Source organism: Marmota marmota, unplaced genomic scaffold, assembly GCF_001458135.2.
Source record: "Marmota marmota marmota unplaced genomic scaffold, marMar, whole genome shotgun sequence".
Lineage (NCBI taxonomy): Eukaryota > Metazoa > Chordata > Mammalia > Rodentia > Sciuridae > Marmota > Marmota marmota.
In genome coordinates this window covers 6,657,648-6,675,347 of record NW_026000196.1, presented here as the reverse complement: position 1 = coordinate 6,675,347, position 17,700 = coordinate 6,657,648, and the positions used below count along the sequence as shown (strand labels likewise).

Genomic DNA, 17,700 nt, shown 5'->3' with positions numbered 1-17,700 from the left:
TGGGTGTGCTGGGTGTGTACTCCCCTGTAAGAGCAGCTCCCTGAGATTCCAATCCGCCTAGAAATGAGGAATGCAGTAAAAATCTGGCTATGACCAGCATCTCCGGATCTAGGGGTTTAGAAGTGTTAGGAGCACCTGCAAGAGCTTCTAGGCAGAAAGCAACATGCAAAGACCCTGATGCACTTGAACAAAGGGCACTTGATGCTCTGCCAGAAATCCTGAAGAATGCCACACCCCAACCCTGGGTGTTCCCATGGAATGCAGCCACTTCCTGTCCCTCCAGGAGGCTTAGGAATACATGTGACAGTGCCTGTGCCAAAGGGGGTCAGGCCCCATCTGGGCGCCATCAGAGTGAGCCACCCCATCTGCTGTGGAGGTGACAACAGAACCCTGAACCCCAGGATGGCCCAGGATGTGATCCACCAAACATCTACCTCCACAGAGATGCTAACGGATGAGCCTCAAAATCAGGTTCAGTGGTGTCAGGCATTTGGGAAATGCTGTAGATCCAAGGTCCCTGCTGGAAAGCCAGGATGGCTTTAGCACTCAAGGCTCGCAGAATTCTCACAGTCAGAAATGTACTTAATCCAGTTTTCCCAAACTTATTGACCATGGAATATTTGGGGGAGTGAGGGAAGAAATGCCTATTAACACTCCTTAATGCACAGTTTGGGAAACACTGAACTAGAGGCAGCAGGAGGAGAAGACTGAAGGACATCTGGACTCTTGGCTTCTTGGCCAAGAGAAGGGCAGAGCTCTGGTGTTCAGCCATCGGCCATCAGGAATATGGTACAAGGGGAAGGAGAAGCTCCCGGCCTCCTGGGCACATCTGCCCTCCTCCCACGGGGAGAATGACTCATGTTCAGGAGACAGAGATGATGACTGTTTTCTCTTGGACAAGGACTTCTGGAAAGAGAATACTAACAGGGGCCACCACTAGTGACAGGAGCCCCCTGCTGTCCTTAAGTTAAGGCAGGATCTCTTTCCCTTTTCCTGCTTTTTAACCTCTGCCCCTAAAGTAGGAATTTCAGTCTCCTTGGAGACATGGGAAGTCACCCCCAGTGTCCTTTCCTCAGTCCCTATTCCTGGCTCCTCCCTGTGAGAAGAGTAATTACCAGAAGGGTAAGACAGACAGAGCTCTCCATCTGCCATCACAGTTCTTTTCTGGATAGGATTCAGCAAAACTCAGGAGACGCCCTGTGGGTGGTCTTCCTGGGGGCTTCCAAACTCTGATTCACAGAACAGGAGGCCGACCACGAACCTCTGTGGCAACTGGATGGAAGCACACCTGCTCAGAAGACCAGCATCGGGTCTGTGTGTCCTAAGTTCAAGGCTTGGGAAGGGCTTAACCCATTCTGGCTTTAAGTCTAACCAACCTTCTTCAGCCCAGCAAATAAAGACCATCTTTTGATTCCTCTTTGCCCCCTGTATATGTCTTGGCTGGTTCAGAATTCTCACCCCTTGAAACTCCAACACAGACTGGATGCCCGAATCCAAGCGAGGGAGAAAAGAGTAAACGCATCTCCAGGAAACCTTGAGCTGGAAAGGATCTCAGGAGGAGAGTTCATCTTCTCACTCCTTGAAAATAAGACCGAGGCCAAAACATGCCAGGAAGACGAGGAGTTCTTCTGCTTCTAGGGCTCTGGGCAGCAAGCAGAGGACCTACTTCATCTCCCTCTCGCTTCCCCCTCCTGGGCACAGCTTCTGTCGGGCTCACATTCCACCACGAGATGACATTGCTCCAGCCTGGCTGGGGGTTCTTATCATTCTTCACCTTCGACCATGAAGCACATGCTTATCCCTCAAGTACTTTTTTTAGCCAATTTCTGTGTATTTACAGTGAGCATAATTACACCTAATTACTTAATTAGCATGACTGCATGCAGCTACTAACTTTGAGTATGTGATTATAGCAGTGAAGCGCAGAACAGATGAGGTCATGGTAATCAACAGGAAAGCAGGTTGCATTGGCCTCGGGGAGATGGACGTGAGCCTGTCCCATTGAACATGTTGGTTACAGCACTAAAGTGCATCTCAGGAACGCTTAGGGTTTTCAGATAATTCAGGGGAAACAGCATTGTTTGATGTTTTTTTTTTTTTCCTTCCTAGAATGGGAAACAATGTCAAAGTGCCATGCTTGGATTGTACCAACATTTGGGGCATTCAGAAGTCCGTGTCCAGCAGATGTCCATCTCTCGGGGCTGAGACTCTCAAAATAAGCTAGTGAGCATTTTTTAGCTCAAGCCTGTGGGCTGGAGGCTTCCTCCCTCAGCTCCTAAGATATCCCTTGCTGGCAACATCCAGATTTTTCCAGAAACAGAGAAAATTGGTAATATGTTAAGAGTAATCCTTCCCTTCAGAGACCTTCGGCTTACCAAAACTGGCATTATAGGAGTCTCAGGAATCTGCTACTTATCCTAATTGGATCTTAGAAAAAGGATCAAAGAAAAGTCAGAGGGGACAATCCTAACTTATATACTGTGAAACTCTGCCAAGAAAGCTGGGCCTAGAGATATCCAACTGGTAAAAGACACTAAAGCTAGATGTCATCGTTACCTCCACCTAGATCCAGCCTATGCCTCCCCTGAAGGGGACTGTCAAGGTCCAGCCAGCAGAATAAAAGAGGAGCCTGCCAGAGTCCACCACTTCCACATGGGTCCTATTTCTCTCCCATGTCACATCTAGCCAATGCTGCCTCCTACATTGACCGTGGGGAGCAAAGGGCAGCTCACAGTATGCCAGACTTCTTTTCTCGGCTGTACACCCCAAAAAGCTCCAGACCAGCCCTGTGACCAGACCGCTTCTCGCCTACAGGCAAGTCAACCTGGAAACTGTGCTGGAGAAAAACCGAGGAGGGCTTACTTTGCAACAGTGGCAGCTGTTGCTGTTGCCTCTGCTACTGATTCCAGGAGAGGCCCACGCCTCCCAGACAAAGGAGCCCATTTTCCATATTTCATCTGCAAGTCCATTATGCTGAGCTAAGTGGCTGGGAATAAACACCCATCATTATCCTGCACTAAGCAATGTTTGTTAGTATAGAAGGTGACAGAAATCTATATCATGCCGATGCACTATTAATACTGCATTACAAACACAGGCTCTGTGCTCCCCTTCGCAGCTGGATAACCAGCCTTGGCAGTTCCTCTTCCAGAAAAGGCAAGTTCCATGACTAATTGGCCCAAAAGAGGAGGAGGAGACCAGCCACTCACTCACCACAGATCCCAGCTGGAAAGAGAAGGTCCACAGGCCTCGTATCTCTGGGGTTAGTTATCTATATGGAAGTTCTTGCCTCATGGGTTGATAGGTTGGGGTGGGAGCATGCATCAAACAGTTGCCCCAAAGAAAGAGAGTGAGGGGCAGCGTAGCTGATCAGGTGCAAAGAAAAATCAGTTTCCTGCTCTAGCCCTAGGACCTGGCACTTATAAGGGCCCTGTGGATGTTTGTTGACTGATTAAAGAAATGAAGGACAAAAGAGAATTGGAGGGAACAAAGAGAGATGGGGTTTTGACAGACTCATGAGAGTGACGGGCTAGGAAGACCCCAGGATGGATTTACCAGATGAGCTGCAGAGGCTCTGTGATGGATCTAGGGGAAGGAGATGAAAGAGTCACCACCAAGGAGGGCCCAAAGGTTGAAAGCACAAATGTCCTTCAAAGTGTAGAGACTCCTGAAGAACAACGGACTCAGCATGGAAGTCAGCCTGCAAATGACACTGGGGAAAGAGAAGGCACCAGCAGGACTTCAGGTCAAAGCAAAGAGGAACAAGGTCCAGGTGCCTGAAAACGTAAGGGCTACTGTGGGCTTGAGGTTGGCACCATGGAGAATCACTCAAATGAGCTGTGTTTTAAAGGTGTTGAAGATATGGACACACCGGTCAGTAAATCAAAGGGCCAGTTGTGTCATGAACATGACTACTGGTCTTTGGCCAGTGACAAGTTAGAAGTAGAGTTTCTTCACTATTAGTCTATGTGAATATCAAATAATAATTACATAACTATCAGTTTCTGGAATTGTTAAGAGCAGAAAAAGAAAAAAAAAAGAAAGATTTCTGTGGTCACACACAACACACTTGAGAAAGTATACCAAGAAGGGGGCGTGGACCCACAAGGGCCAGGAGATCACAGGACAGGAGCTGAGCAGTGGAGGCCAGTCTAAGATGGAATGGAAAGGGGCTGCCTTGGTACAGCCACATGTTCTTAGCAGAGGATCCAGCAATCCACATATCCAGGTATTTATGCAGTGAGTTGAAAACTTATGTCCACACAAAAACCTGTACGTGGGTCTTTAGCAGCTTTATTCATAATTGCCCCAAGTAGGAGGCAACCAAGCTGTCTGTCATGGGTTGAGTTGTGTCCTTTTCAAAAAATGATGTTGAAGCCTTAATTCTCAGTGCCTTAGAATACCAACTTAATTGGAAACAGGGTCACCGCAGGTGTAACTAGTAAAATCAAGAGGCGGTCAGGCTGGAGTAGGCTGGGCTCCCTAATCCCAAATGCCTGGTGTTCTTCTGAGAAGACAGACATGTGGAGACAAGACCAGAGCGACGCAGCTGCAAGGCAAGGAACACAAAGATGGCTGACCACACCAGGAAGACGCAAGAAAGGATTCTCCCTAGAGGCTTCAGAGGAAGCATGACTCTGTTGACACCCTGATTTCAGATGTAGAGCCCCCTTCAGGGGAAGCATAGGCTGGATCTAGGTGAAGGTAACGATGACATTTAGCTTTAGTGTCTTTTACCAATTGGATATCTCCAGGCCCTTCTTGGCAGAGTTTCACAGAGTTCCTACACCTGCCCTGTCTAGGGTCCTTTGTTATAGCAGCTGTAGGAAACTAATATCACATCCCTCGGTAGGAGAAGGGATAACAAGCTACGGCACACTATTCAGTGGAGAATCATTCAGTAGTAAAAAGACATAGGCCGTCAAAGTTGTGAAAAGAAATGGAACACCCTTAAGTGCCTATTATTGCTCAACGAAAGAAGCCAATCTGAAAAGAGTACCTACTGCATGATTCCAACTACATGCCACATGGGAAAACACGTCATAAATTATGAAGACAGAAGATCGTGGTGAACAGTTATGGGTGGTTTGTGAAAAGGTGGAATGCAGGGGATTTCTGTCCAGAGCAGTGACTGTTCTGTGCAGTACAATATTGTGGATACATGCCATTACAAACCAACCAACACAGACAGCCAACCCTACAGTAAACTCTGGGCTTTGGTTAACAAGAGTGTCTCCGTAATAGTTTGCCAGTTATAACTAATGTAACACACTAATCAAGATTTTAATAACAGAGAAAACTGTGGGAACAAGTGGCAACAGAAATGAAGCATACGGGGACTCTACTGTCAGCTTAGTTTATCTTTAAACATAAACTTGTTTTAAGATAAAATATGACCTAAACACCAGGACCAGGTATTGTCTTATCTTAAGGGCATGGGTTTGTTGGGGAATTCAGGCAATATAAGTGCCAAAAGCCAGACCAAGGATGACCCAGCCATGAGACTATAGGACCATCAGTTAATCTTGAACACATTATGCAGAAGCCACCCTTACCCTGGAAATGAGGAAAAGTCAGTCTCCATAACACACACACACACACACACACACACACACACGTGCATTTTTATTCCTCAACAGCCTACCTCCCCGAGTTCAAGAAGTGTATGAGGGAATGTGCAGAGGCTCTGAAATTCTAGGCAATGTGATTTAATGGGAAAAGAATAGATGCTGGGGTCAGCAGGTCTGGGTTTATCTGTCAAACTCTATCTTTATGGCTATATGATCTGGAACAAGTCAGTGAAGCCCACTGAGCCTCAGTTTCTTTATCTATAAAATGGGGGTAATAGGCACTCCCTCAGAGAGTCAGTTAAAGATTATATAAGATAAGAAACATGAAATGCTAGCGCAATGCTTGGTTAAGAGAGGCAATCTTTCCTTCTCTATCTCTAGAAAGCCTGGACCATGGAGCCATCTGTGTTAGTCAGCTTGCAATCACTACTGCAAATACCTTAGATAATCAATTTATGAAAAGAGTTACTCAGAATCACAGTTTGAGAGGATCTAGTTCATGATCAGGCAAAACCCACTGCCTGAATTTTGACCTCTGATGGGGTGCTGGATAGCATCGATGGTAAGCCCATAATGGGGTTAAACCCTCACTTACGGTCAGGGAGCAAAAGAGAACAAAGAAGGGACCAGGGTCCCACAACCCCCTTCAAGGGCATGTCCCCAATGACCTGATGCCCTTCCGCTAGGCCCCACCTCTTAGAGCTTCTACCACCTGGTGATCAAGCCTCAAACCCAGGGGCCGGTAGGGGACATTCAAGGATTCAAACATCATCTGACCCTGTTAGTTAGCATCTTCTTTAATCCCAATCCCATGCTGTATTTTCTGTAGAAACAGAAAATAAAGAATTATGATATATAATGGCTACTTCTAGGAATAAATACCAAATCAGATTTGGGAAATAGGACACACATATTTGAGAACTGGCAGAGTGACCTAGGATTTGGTTAAAAGTCACTCCTGAATGTACATGGCACTGACTGTAAGCCATGGGTTAGAAAGAAGGAAGGAAAAGGTATGTGGGGATAGGCTAGGAAGGATCCCAAGAGGCTGGAAATGAGGCAGGTTTTAAAGGATGAATAGGGTGTAGAAAGGAAGAAAAGGGAGTGGGGATGTGATGTGGAAGACAGGATGTCATTTGAAAGCAGAGATCACACTATGAGTAGCTGGGGGTGTGGGATGGGGATCTGGGAAGAGGCGGTAAAGGCCGGTGCGTCAGCAGTGGACAGCTGAAAGGTAAATGCACAAGGCCTTGAGAAGGGCTCCAAGGGTGCAAGGGGGTACTGTCCCCATCTTGTGGAGCAGCTATGTTGGCTATGAGGGTCCTTGTTCCCCATTGTTTTCAGAGCCCAGAAGAAGATCCAATACAATCCCTCAACATGGATTGAATAGATGAAAGAAGAAAAGTCAAGGGCTGGGGTTGTGGCTCAGCGGCAGAGCACTCACCTAGCACGTGCGAAGCCCTGGATTTGATCCTCAGCACCACATAAAAATAAATAAATAAAATAAAGGTATTGTGTCCAACTATAACTAAAAAATAAATATTTTTTTTAAAAAATATGAAAGAAAGAAAAGTCAGCACAGCCTAAGTGACCCAAATGCTACCAAGGATGAAAAACTCAAAGGAACATGGTCCAGTTCTGCAAAGAGAACAACACAGAGAGTGGAAGGCTTCCAGGGGAGCAGAACTAGGGGAGGGGCTGCAGGTCAGGGAGCCTCAGAGGTTTACAGAGAGCAGAAGGAGCCAACAGACCCAACCTCAGGGGGAGGGTAGAAAAGAAGTGGGAGGACCAGGATGGGAGCTGACCCTTTGAAAGTGGAGGTACAGTGAACAAAGGCAGATGTCCTCACCTGAAGACAGAAGAAAGAAGGGAGGGAAGGGAGACACGGGTTACCTCCCCTCAATGGCCTCAGCTTTCTCAATTAAGAGAATGGGTACCTAGGCACAGCCTTTTAGAAATCCAAGACGCCCTCCAACCACCCTATGGGGAAGAACAAAAGCACAATTTCTAAGATGGCAGCCAGCCTTATAGCCACGAACACCTGTTCTGCAGCCCAGAACTGTCACAAGGCTGACCAAGGCAACCAAGGGAACATACCTTCTCCCTTCTCCCCAGTGGCCCATCTGGACAGGTCCCTCGATGTGTCATTCTGTAGGACTCAGCCCAAAGTCTAGGACACTCAGCTGGGTGGGAAGGAAGGCTGTGTCTATTTCCTGATGCATTTGAGAACCAGGAGGCTTTACATAAATAATGAGGGTGGTCTTATTTGGTTTATACTTGGGCACACATAGTCAAGTAGGTGCATTTTCATTCTGCTCTTTCAGAATTCCTGGAAAGGCTGAATAATTTCAGAATAAAGACAATGCCGAATGCAGAGCCATTGTTGGGAACATAGGCAGGGGACGCAAGCATCTGATAAGGGATTGTACCAGGTGATCTCCAAACATCCTTACAGCCTGACATGTAATGACAAGTGTCATGGACCAGATTGAAGATAGATAGAAAGTGAGGAGCATGGAGAGGACCCGCATCCTAATTACAGCTCACTATTCACGATAAACACACAAGTGCAGACAGAAAGCTGCTTTGTGCACAATCCAGAGCTGAGGAGACGGGAGAAACCTGAAGTCAGTGAGCACCAAGTTCCCACAGTTCCTCCCCATACTATGCATTTTACAAGGGGACAAGGTAAGGGACTCAGATCAGGCGAGCCCAGGGATCCACAATGTGAGCATTTTCCTCTGAATACCTCAAGTCTTGCCATCCTCCCAAGGAGTGACCCCAGCTTTGTCTGCACCACTGCAAACATTCCCTGCTCATTTTATGTGCCAAGGCACATGTGGCTTTAATTATTGATGGCAGTGTCTCATCACACACAGGGATGTGTCTCAGAGTCAGTTCCCTCAATCGGTGAAGCCTCGATAATCAGAGTCCAGCTGCATCTGAGCCAGTGAATCTCCGCTGAGGGCTGGCCCGGGCGCTCCCTGTCCCCGTCTGCATAAGTCACTGTGGATTAGCAGAGGGAGGATTGGCCAAACACATTTACAACGCTCCTGCACAGTGTTCATCATGCCCCACATGCTATGTGAAAAACAACTGGAGCCGTCCGCTGTCTACTGAGGGCTAGATGCATCGCTGCCCTCAAAAGGTACTTCCCTCATCACAGAAGGCTTTGACACTCTGGAGTCATCGCAAGACGCTGTCTGCCCCACCCCCATCTTTCAAATCTCCATCGATAAACCTGCTTCTCCTGCATTTTCACTGACCTCTTCCTGCTTACCCAGAAGGATGTCTGGATCCCTCCAAAGGCCACTGTGAAGCACACACCCAGAGAGCTCTAGGAGGAAGGCTCTTCCAGGTTTTCCTGGTACTGTGGCTCCTTGGCTAAGTACTGTGTCCTGACATCAAAGGACTCTCACCAGATCCCACAGCTCTCTCCATGGTTCCCAAGTTCCCACAGAGACAATAACTCTGATGGTTCAAAGGGAACTTCTCTAAAATGTGCCAGATTCCTCCCATCCGGAAATGTTGCCAATAACCTGAACTCAGGAGCTGCAGTGAGCAGAGATGACGCTGTGATCGTATTCTGAACTGGAAACCCAGAGATCCCACTAATGGGAATGCAGGTGATCCTCATTATTCACAGATTCTGTGCTTACAAATCCCTCTGCTCTTTAAAGTTTATTTGCAATCCCAAAACCAGTATTTGAGGTGCTTTCACGTGGGTCATGCCCAAAGCGGCAAAAAATTTGAGTTATGCTCTGGGCACATTTCCAGCTGAGGCTGACCAAGGCCACATTCTGCCTTCCTTCTAAAAAAAAAAAAAATATGTATTTAAATTGGCAAATAAAAATTATACATATTTATCACTTATGACACATTGTTTTGAAATTCTTATTTCAGTTTTCATGCTATAAACAAGTATCTTTTTTGTGGTCTCTTCCAGGCCACATTTTTTTTTTTTACATTCTGGGTTTTTTTGTTTGTTAATTTTGTTCTTTAAGATGGCTGCCAAGCATGGTTCTGAAATACTGTCTTGTGTTCCTAAACACAGGATGAGTCTCACGGAGGGATAGGTAAGTTTTGAACAGACATGAGTTATAGCTGTTGGCCATTGAGTTCAATGTTAATGAGTCCACAAAGCATCTTAAATAAGGCCTCTTTAAATGGAAACACACATACAACATACTACAGCAAGGTTATGTATTAACTGGCTGATAAAACGTGACCAGAGGCTCACAGGATCCTAATACTGTATCTCCCCTAGGAAAAATGGTTCAGTGTTCTCTGATTCACTGTTTGCAGTGACTTTACAGAAAAGAACTACCTCAAATAATGAGAATCAACTATATATACTCAACAGAGCAACAGCTAAGTCTCTGTTCAAATATCAGTAGCATCCTGGAAAACTCAGTATCTGCCCTAGGAGGAGCTAGGACCACGCTACCATCACAGGATGGCCACTCCCAGGCCAGGCCAGGAATAAGTCTGATCTGAGACAAGAGCTTTAGCCAAAGGAACCATTCTTTGCACTGTTTCCCACTGCTTATCTGAAATACAGGTATCTTTCTTCCTTGCTTAACCCAGACACCAGCTATCCTTCCTCCGACACTGACAGGGAGCCTTTGATAAACTCTGAGGCAGACTGTGGAGGATACTCAATGTTGGGAGGCAAATGATGACCTTATGTTGACTCAAGCCTAGTCTCTCCCACGGTGGAGACCCTCTTACGAAAAATCAGAGCTAGAGAAATGGAAGCGAAGGCTGATGAGGTTTCCAAATGTCCAGGCTGGTACAGGAAGACCCAGCAGGAGCAGCAAGGGCCCTGTGAGTTCAGAGTGTGGCCCAGATGCAGAGAGCTCAGCCCAGAGGATGAGCAAAAGCAGAATTCACCTCTTCCTAGGCCTACCCTGGGACTGGCTGACAAGAGAGCTCACGGCAGGCAGCCTGGGGCAGGAATCAAGATCTCACAGCCTCCTAGACCTTCAGAATTCCTGTCCACAAGGTAAAGCCTAAACCTAGCTGATCACTTGGGTCCCTTCCCGCTCTCACGTAGTCACTGGTGTCTGTGCTGTCCAGGGGCCTCTGCCTGCTCTCTTGAAGCAGTGGATTGTTTCCGGGGACAGGAGCAGTGGAAGGGAAGGGGTGTGCATTGGTGTTGCTGGACCCAGGTTGGACGTGGAGACCCAGCAAAGGGAACACTGCTGGGTGGAGGGATAAGACACTGCAGCTCTAGGGGTTAAGGGGAACCTAGCAGGGCTGAGGAGAAATGCAAAGAAAGGGGCTGGAATGAACAGGAGGTCAGAGATGAGGAGGAAGCAGGTGGCCTAAGTCCTCTGGTCTGCGATAGGGAGGTGAGGGTTGCTGGTGCTCCAGTTCTCAGAGAGTGAGCACTTCGGAGCACTGGAGGGGCAGCTAGGTACTCACCGCCCTTCATTCCCTTCCCCTCTAGTGGAGGCCCAGGTGGAGGCCCTAATGACCTCGGGGGCTGTTGTGTGGACAGTCAGGTTTTGTGCTCTAATTATACAAGCCAGGTCTACAGAGAAGACCAGCCTTATTTGTGTCTGTGCCTTACTGGGAACACCTCTCCCTAGCCAGGTGAAGAAAAGTGGGAACCAGATTCAGCCCGACAGCCCTCCCTTCCCCAGGGAATCTGCCCAATGGCTATCTTTCAAGTTGTGAGACAAATAGGGAGGGTCTGTTTGGGGGACATTGGCAGGTGGCAGGTCATCCCAGAAGGTTCCAGAACCCCAGCTACATGGTCTATTGCCACACCGCCCTTCCCACCCAAGAAGGGACAGAATTCCATCCCAGTACTTACACGTGTCTGGCTTGTGGCAGTTATGTCCCTGACGGAAGTACTGAGGGTTCTCAATGACTGGAATGCGGGTCATGCCGATGACAACCGTGTCGGGCCCGGCGTCCAGCGATGAGGGTGTGGTGATGCCGTGGTTGATGTGGTGCAATGGGCTGGCTGAGTCCTCTTCACCACTGATGACAGCCACAGGACCTGCACACACCGCAAGAGACATGGGAGCCTGGTGAGGTCACACCCAGTCATTCTTAGCCCTGCCCACCAAGCCCTCAGTATTTCTCCCACTACAGTTTCCGTAAGAGCAAAGTCCTTTAGGAGAGTACATTTCCTCCGAATGTGCTGAATTCTGAATTGAGAGAATCCTACCCAAATTCTCTCAGGAATTAGCCATCCATTAGCCATGGAAATAGCTGCAAAATAAAAGTGTACCAAAATGACTGTGATATAAATTATCTTCACTTCTTCCCAAATCCAAATTAGTTCAAAATAATACAAGTTTAAAATCAGCTTCTTTACTTATGTAGCAATAACAGGATTCAAAAAAAAAAAAAAAAAAATGATGTAGCAGTAGTTTGTATCCTGCCCCTCCTTTATTTGGGAGCTTTAGAAACTAACAACACTGGGTTCCACCCCAAAAAGATGTGATTCGATTGGTCTGGGGATGCGAACTGGCATCAAGATTGCAAAAGCGTTCCAGGTAAGTCCCATGCACAGCAAGGATTGAGAACCTCTGATTAAGGGGGCGCAATCCCAGAGGAGTGGAACGGGTCTCCCCAGTCTCTGCCACAACCCTCCCTCATTCACAGGTAGAGACCAGTATACACCTGGGTCTAACCTGAGTCAGGTTTCACTCATGACAGTCACAAGGCTCCGCTGCTATTAGCCTCCTGTGGCTGGCTCAGCTATCCCCCTCTTAACAGATTCATACTGCCCCAATGGCTTCAAAGAACATCTTGTGCATCCCTACCAATCCTAGCTCTGCCATTTTGTAGCCCAAAGAAGAAACCCAGTGAATAAGGTTCACTTAAAAGCGCAAGTTGACAAAGATAATTAACACTGCAGTCGTGGCAGAACAATGATTCTTTTTTGTGGTGTGATTTTCCCATACATACAAATAAAACTCCTGTAAAGGGAATTAGCTGTGACTGTTTGTGGCTTCATATGACTGGCGTTTTAAATGGCTGCTTTGCTAGATGCCGGGTCCCTAGACAAAGTGCCTGCTGTGATTTGGTTTTGCGGCTTGAACAATATTTCCACTGCAGAAATCCATTACATCTTACTGAAGTTTATGGAGAGGATATTTCCCATCAAACAGCGAGGTGAAGCACCAATGAGGCAGAACTAAATGGAAGACTGGTAAATGCAAACCGAGACCCTGAATTCCACTCCGTCAGCACAGACAGGCTTATTCCAATCCATGACAAATGGCCGACCGTGTTGGGAGACCATGTGAAAAAGTAGCAATGAGACCATGTGAAAAAGTGGCTGCCCACTCATCGCGATAACCACTCGCCTCGCGAAAAGAAGCCAGTGCCTGAAAGCACCGGGGAAACTTTGTGAAAAACTTCACAATGACTTCCAGTGAGAGAAGGAAAACTAAGCACTGGTCTTTGCCTGCTTTCCTTCGCCATTAAAATACAAAGGAATAAAATAAATATTTGTTCACAAAGAGAAAGAGGAAGAGAGGAGACAAGGTGAAAGGAAATACGATATGTCACAACTGCAGAAGATGAAAAGTCAAAGGACAGGGACTTAGAGAAAGTACCACTCATGGAACTACAGGGGCAAACCTGATAGGAAGTCTCTTGTGCTGGGCAGGCTCTGTTCTTAAAGGGATAGGAAAGTCAAGAAGGGTGGAATTTATTCCTAAAGAAACTGAATCCACCATCGTGATGGTGGAATGTGATGGTCATCATTATCCAAAGTACCCTGTATGAAAACACGAATTGGTGTGAATATACTTTATATACAACCAGAGATGTGAAAAACTGCGCTCTGTATGAGTAGTAAGAATTGTTATGCATTCCGTTGTCATATATTTTAAAAAAATCAATAAAAAAAGAGAAACTGAATCCAGAAAACTCAGGGAAAGCTCAGATGAACCATGAAGTGAGCCTCTATCTTCCTGCTCCCAGAACAACAGAAACCATGTTCAGCCCAGCCTACCAACCCCAATCTCAACTTCAGGAGAGAGAGTAGAGATTCCTTCTCTAGAGAAAGTCTCAAGGAAGATTCCCCACAGCCAGATGCAATGGTGCACACCTGTAATCCCAGCAACTCTGGAGCCTGAGGCAGGAGGATTGAAAGTTTAAGGCCAGCCTCAGCAACTTAAGGAGGACCTAAGCAAGCTGGCAAGACCCTGTCTCAAAATAGAAAATAAAAAGTGTTGGGGATGTGGCTCAGTGGTTAAATCAAGAAGAGGAGGAGGAGGAGAAAGAGATTGACATTTTTGGATCTCCCAAAGAAAAGTCAGGTTCACTCTGTGACTATGGCACTATGAAGTGGATATAGCCAGTGGATACAGCCCTCCACCCCATGCACACAAGGCAGGTTCTTATTAGCTATCTAGTGCTCAGTTCCTAAATATGAAGACACAGTACAGGATCACCAGGTATTTCAACAAAGCTTCAGCATTTCAGAAAGAGAAAGAACAAGACAAGCAGACAATCAGGGACCAGCAGGAAGCAGAGGACTTAAAATATATATACTAATACCCTCAGAGAGGCAAACGAAGACACTGCATCTGTAAAACAAGGCAATTCTTAAAGTGTGAACAATAAGATGGAAGGAAAGAATCCCTGGGAATTATAATCATCGCAATTTAAAAGTCAAAGGAGAATGGAAGATTAAGTCAAGAAAAATCTTCCAGAAAATCAGAGAGGGAAGAGGTATAAATAGGAAAGAAAAGAAAATTAATGTTCCACATAGAGATCACACATATGATTAAACAGAGTTCCAGGGTTAGAGGAGAGAATATGAATAGAAAATATGGAAGGGAGAATGAGAAACTTATGGAAATTTCCCCAACTTACCTACCCGGTTCCCATGTACGATTAATACATGTGCTCGAGTGCACATTCTCACTCACACACATCAGAAACAAAATTCCAAAATGCCAGAACAATGGGGAGAAAGAGAAGATGCTCAGAGTTTCCAGGAGGGAGGGACAGGTCACATTTATGGGAATAACAGGCAGATTTATATCAGACTTCCAAAAAGAACAGCTCAGAAAGGCCAAGGCAGGTCTCCCTAACAATACCACTGCTGTTTCTGAATGGAGTAATTCCTTCCCAATGTCAATGGACAATTATTCAACTTGGAATTCTACACACACAGCACATGCAGATGGGTCCTCGTACACATGAGCAGGCGCACACACATATGGTTTAGGTATGAAATGTCCCCCAACGGTTCATGTGTTGTTGGCATGGTGCTCCATGTTTAGAAGTGGGGCTCTGGGGAAGTGGCTGGATGATGAGGGCTCCAAACTCCTCAATGCATCAATCCATTCACGGTTCATCACTGAACAAACTCTTGAGAGATGGTGGAAACTGTAGGAGGCGGGGTTGGGGTGGAGGACGTAGGTCACTTGGAGGTGTCCTTAAAGAATATCTCTTGTCCCCATCCCTCTTTCTTCTCTCTCCCTACCTCTCTTTCTCTCCTCATGGCTGCCACAAAGTGAGCAGCTTTCCTGCACCACTCCTTTCACCATGGTGTCTCAGCCTTGCTCCAGGTCTAAAAGCCATGAAGCCGGCTGGCCAGGGACTGAAACTTCTGGAGCAGTGAGTTGTGAGCCTCCTTTAAGGGTTTTTTGTGTTCTTGTTGTTTTTCCAGGCATTTTTATCACAGCGATGAAACCAAACACTATGTATGTATGTATATGCACACACACACACACACACACACACACACACACACTGTAAGGGCAACAGAAAGTTATTTTGCAAATATGTAAAAAGTCATGTCACTTGTCTCCTTTCTTAGGAAACATCAGGAGGAAGGACTCCAGCAAAACAAGGGAAGAAACAGGAAAAAAAAAAGTAGTAGGGTAGCCATCTCAGGCCACAGAGCTGTGGAAAGGAGGTGTCTCGGGGGGGCAGGAAAAGAAACACAGTGGCAAAGGCAGGATTCAGGCCAGGCTGTCTCACTCGCTCCAACACTCAGTCTTCACTGCAGCCACATTGCTCATTATACCTGTTGACCGTTGACCACAAAAAGACAAAAACCAAATATTAGCACTCCTCCCCACCCGTTTCTGTCCTCAGCATCATGGGACATGGGTTGTTACAGTGACTTGGAGGAAGGACATAGAATAGGAAGAAGATGTAACCTGGGACTTCAACCTTTGGGAAATGCTGTTTCTTCAAATCTGCTCTCATGAAGTCCATGGAGAGTTGTCAACAAAATTTTCCAAGAGCCCATGATCTAAAACAGTCAGCACTTCTTTTATATTATTTTAGATTTTGGGAGAGGCAGAGTAACAATCACAGGTAAAGGGTCCTGCACCCAGGCTCATAAATCATGAGAAGGAATGAGAGCAATTTCACCAGAGGAAAATATGAAACTATGGTAAGTTGAATTAGCTGAAAAAATCATGATGATTTTATTATTGAGATATTACAGTGTTGAGTTCTATAAATGTAGCTTCTTTAATCTTAGAATGTTTTTGTGAGGTTGGTACTATTACTGATCCTATTTTAAAGATGGCAACATTGAGGCACAGAGCAGCTACCTGCCCTAGGACATACACGCCTAGCAAGGGAATAGTGTTATGGTTTAGATGTAAGGTTCCACCCCAAAAGCTCATGTGTAAGCAATGTAAGAATTTTCCAAGGTGAAATATTATGAGAGGTGTGACCTAACTGGTGGATTAATCCACTGATATGGATTAACTGGGCAGTAATTATAAAGAGGTAGGGTGTGGCTGGAGGAGGTAGGTCACGGGGGTCATGCCTTTGGGGGTGTATATTTTGTCTGTGGTGAGCATGTCCTGAATCGCTTTCTTCTTCCACACCTTTCCACCATGAAGTTCTACCTCACCTCTGACCGAGAGCAATGGAGCTGGACACCTATGGACTTAGACCCCTGAAATGATGAGCCAAAAGAAATATTTCTTCCTCTAATTGTTCATTTAAGGTATTTTGGTTACAGTTGACTAAAACAAGTTGTGACATGGAATTCAAACTCACAGCCTGGCCCCCAGAGACTGGGCTCAGAGCCTTCACCCCTCACCACCTGACCAAAAGTGCAAACTATGGGAGAAAGCATTTGTTCAAAGAGACACTTGGTCAATTCTGGAGTGTCACCTTCCTCATGAGCAGCTGCCTTCCATGGCAGGTCCCCAAGACTCTTGACCCTTGAGAATTGGGACAGGACTGAGTCCCCTCACTAAACTCACCCAGATAGATCACAGATAACTCATCATCTCGTCCCCTCCCCAGCTTTGCTGAGCATTCTTATTCAACTATATCCACACCAGAAAAGAGCATCGGGCCATCAGACCATCATCCAATCTCCAAGGTCCTCTCACTCACCTCTGCTCTTCAATGAACTGCATTTCTTAAAGTAAAAGCCAATAAAAAGCATGTAGACTGACCACTTCAGAAGATGTAAAAGGAGCTCTGCCTATGTCTGAGCTCCTCAATGGGCCAAGCACTGGGGCATGACAGGACTTCCTTGGACAGGGTGGTTCCTGGTATTTAGCATCCCTGGACCTGGACATAAAAAGCCAGTCTCTGGTTCAGCAATCGTAGCAAATGGCCCATGCTGTGCGGGGTACTGGTAATGGGGAAGGCTGTGCATGTGACCTTCCACTCTACTTTGCTGAGAACCTAAAACTGCTCTAAAAATGAAGTCTAAGAAGATAAAATTAAGTAAATGTTCTTACAAATCCAATCTCCCCACCCTACACACACACACACACACACACACACACATTTGCACACATCCTTTGGGCTGATTGAGGTTAAGTACCACTAATAGAGGCAGTGGGATTTCACTCCAAGAACCAAATCCCCTTTCCAGCTCTGGTTCTCAGGCCACTTGCCTCAGACAAAACCCACAGACCTGGGGGGGCCTCTAGGGAGGAAGCATTTCTTCTCACTTTACTCATCACAGTGAAGAATTTTTTAAGATACTCAAAGAGGAGAAGTAATAGGAGGGGATGGGGAACCACTGCTGGGGGCTCGCCTCTATTTTCTTGGAGCTGCCAAGGTCTAAGGCAGGTCAGGAAAAGGAGCCAAGACTGCTCTCTTCCGAGCTCTCCACATACAGACTGCCTAGCACCTGTGGATGGCCACGCTGCTGTTGCTAATC

The 17,700-nt window shown here is 46.4% G+C and overlaps 1 protein-coding gene across 6 annotated transcripts in view; it reads right to left on the bottom strand.

Moving 5' to 3' along the window:
- Ntrk3 (neurotrophic receptor tyrosine kinase 3) overlaps positions 1-17,700 on the bottom strand; it is a 329,603-nt gene that overhangs the window by 161,178 nt on the left and 150,725 nt on the right. For all 6 annotated transcript variants that reach the window (XM_048790284.1, XM_048790285.1, XM_048790286.1 and 3 more), the window contains exon 11: positions 11,392-11,580. In XM_048790284.1, the coding sequence (XP_048646241.1) occupies positions 11,392-11,580 (189 nt within the window). The remainder of the gene's footprint in view (positions 1-11,391; positions 11,581-17,700) is intronic.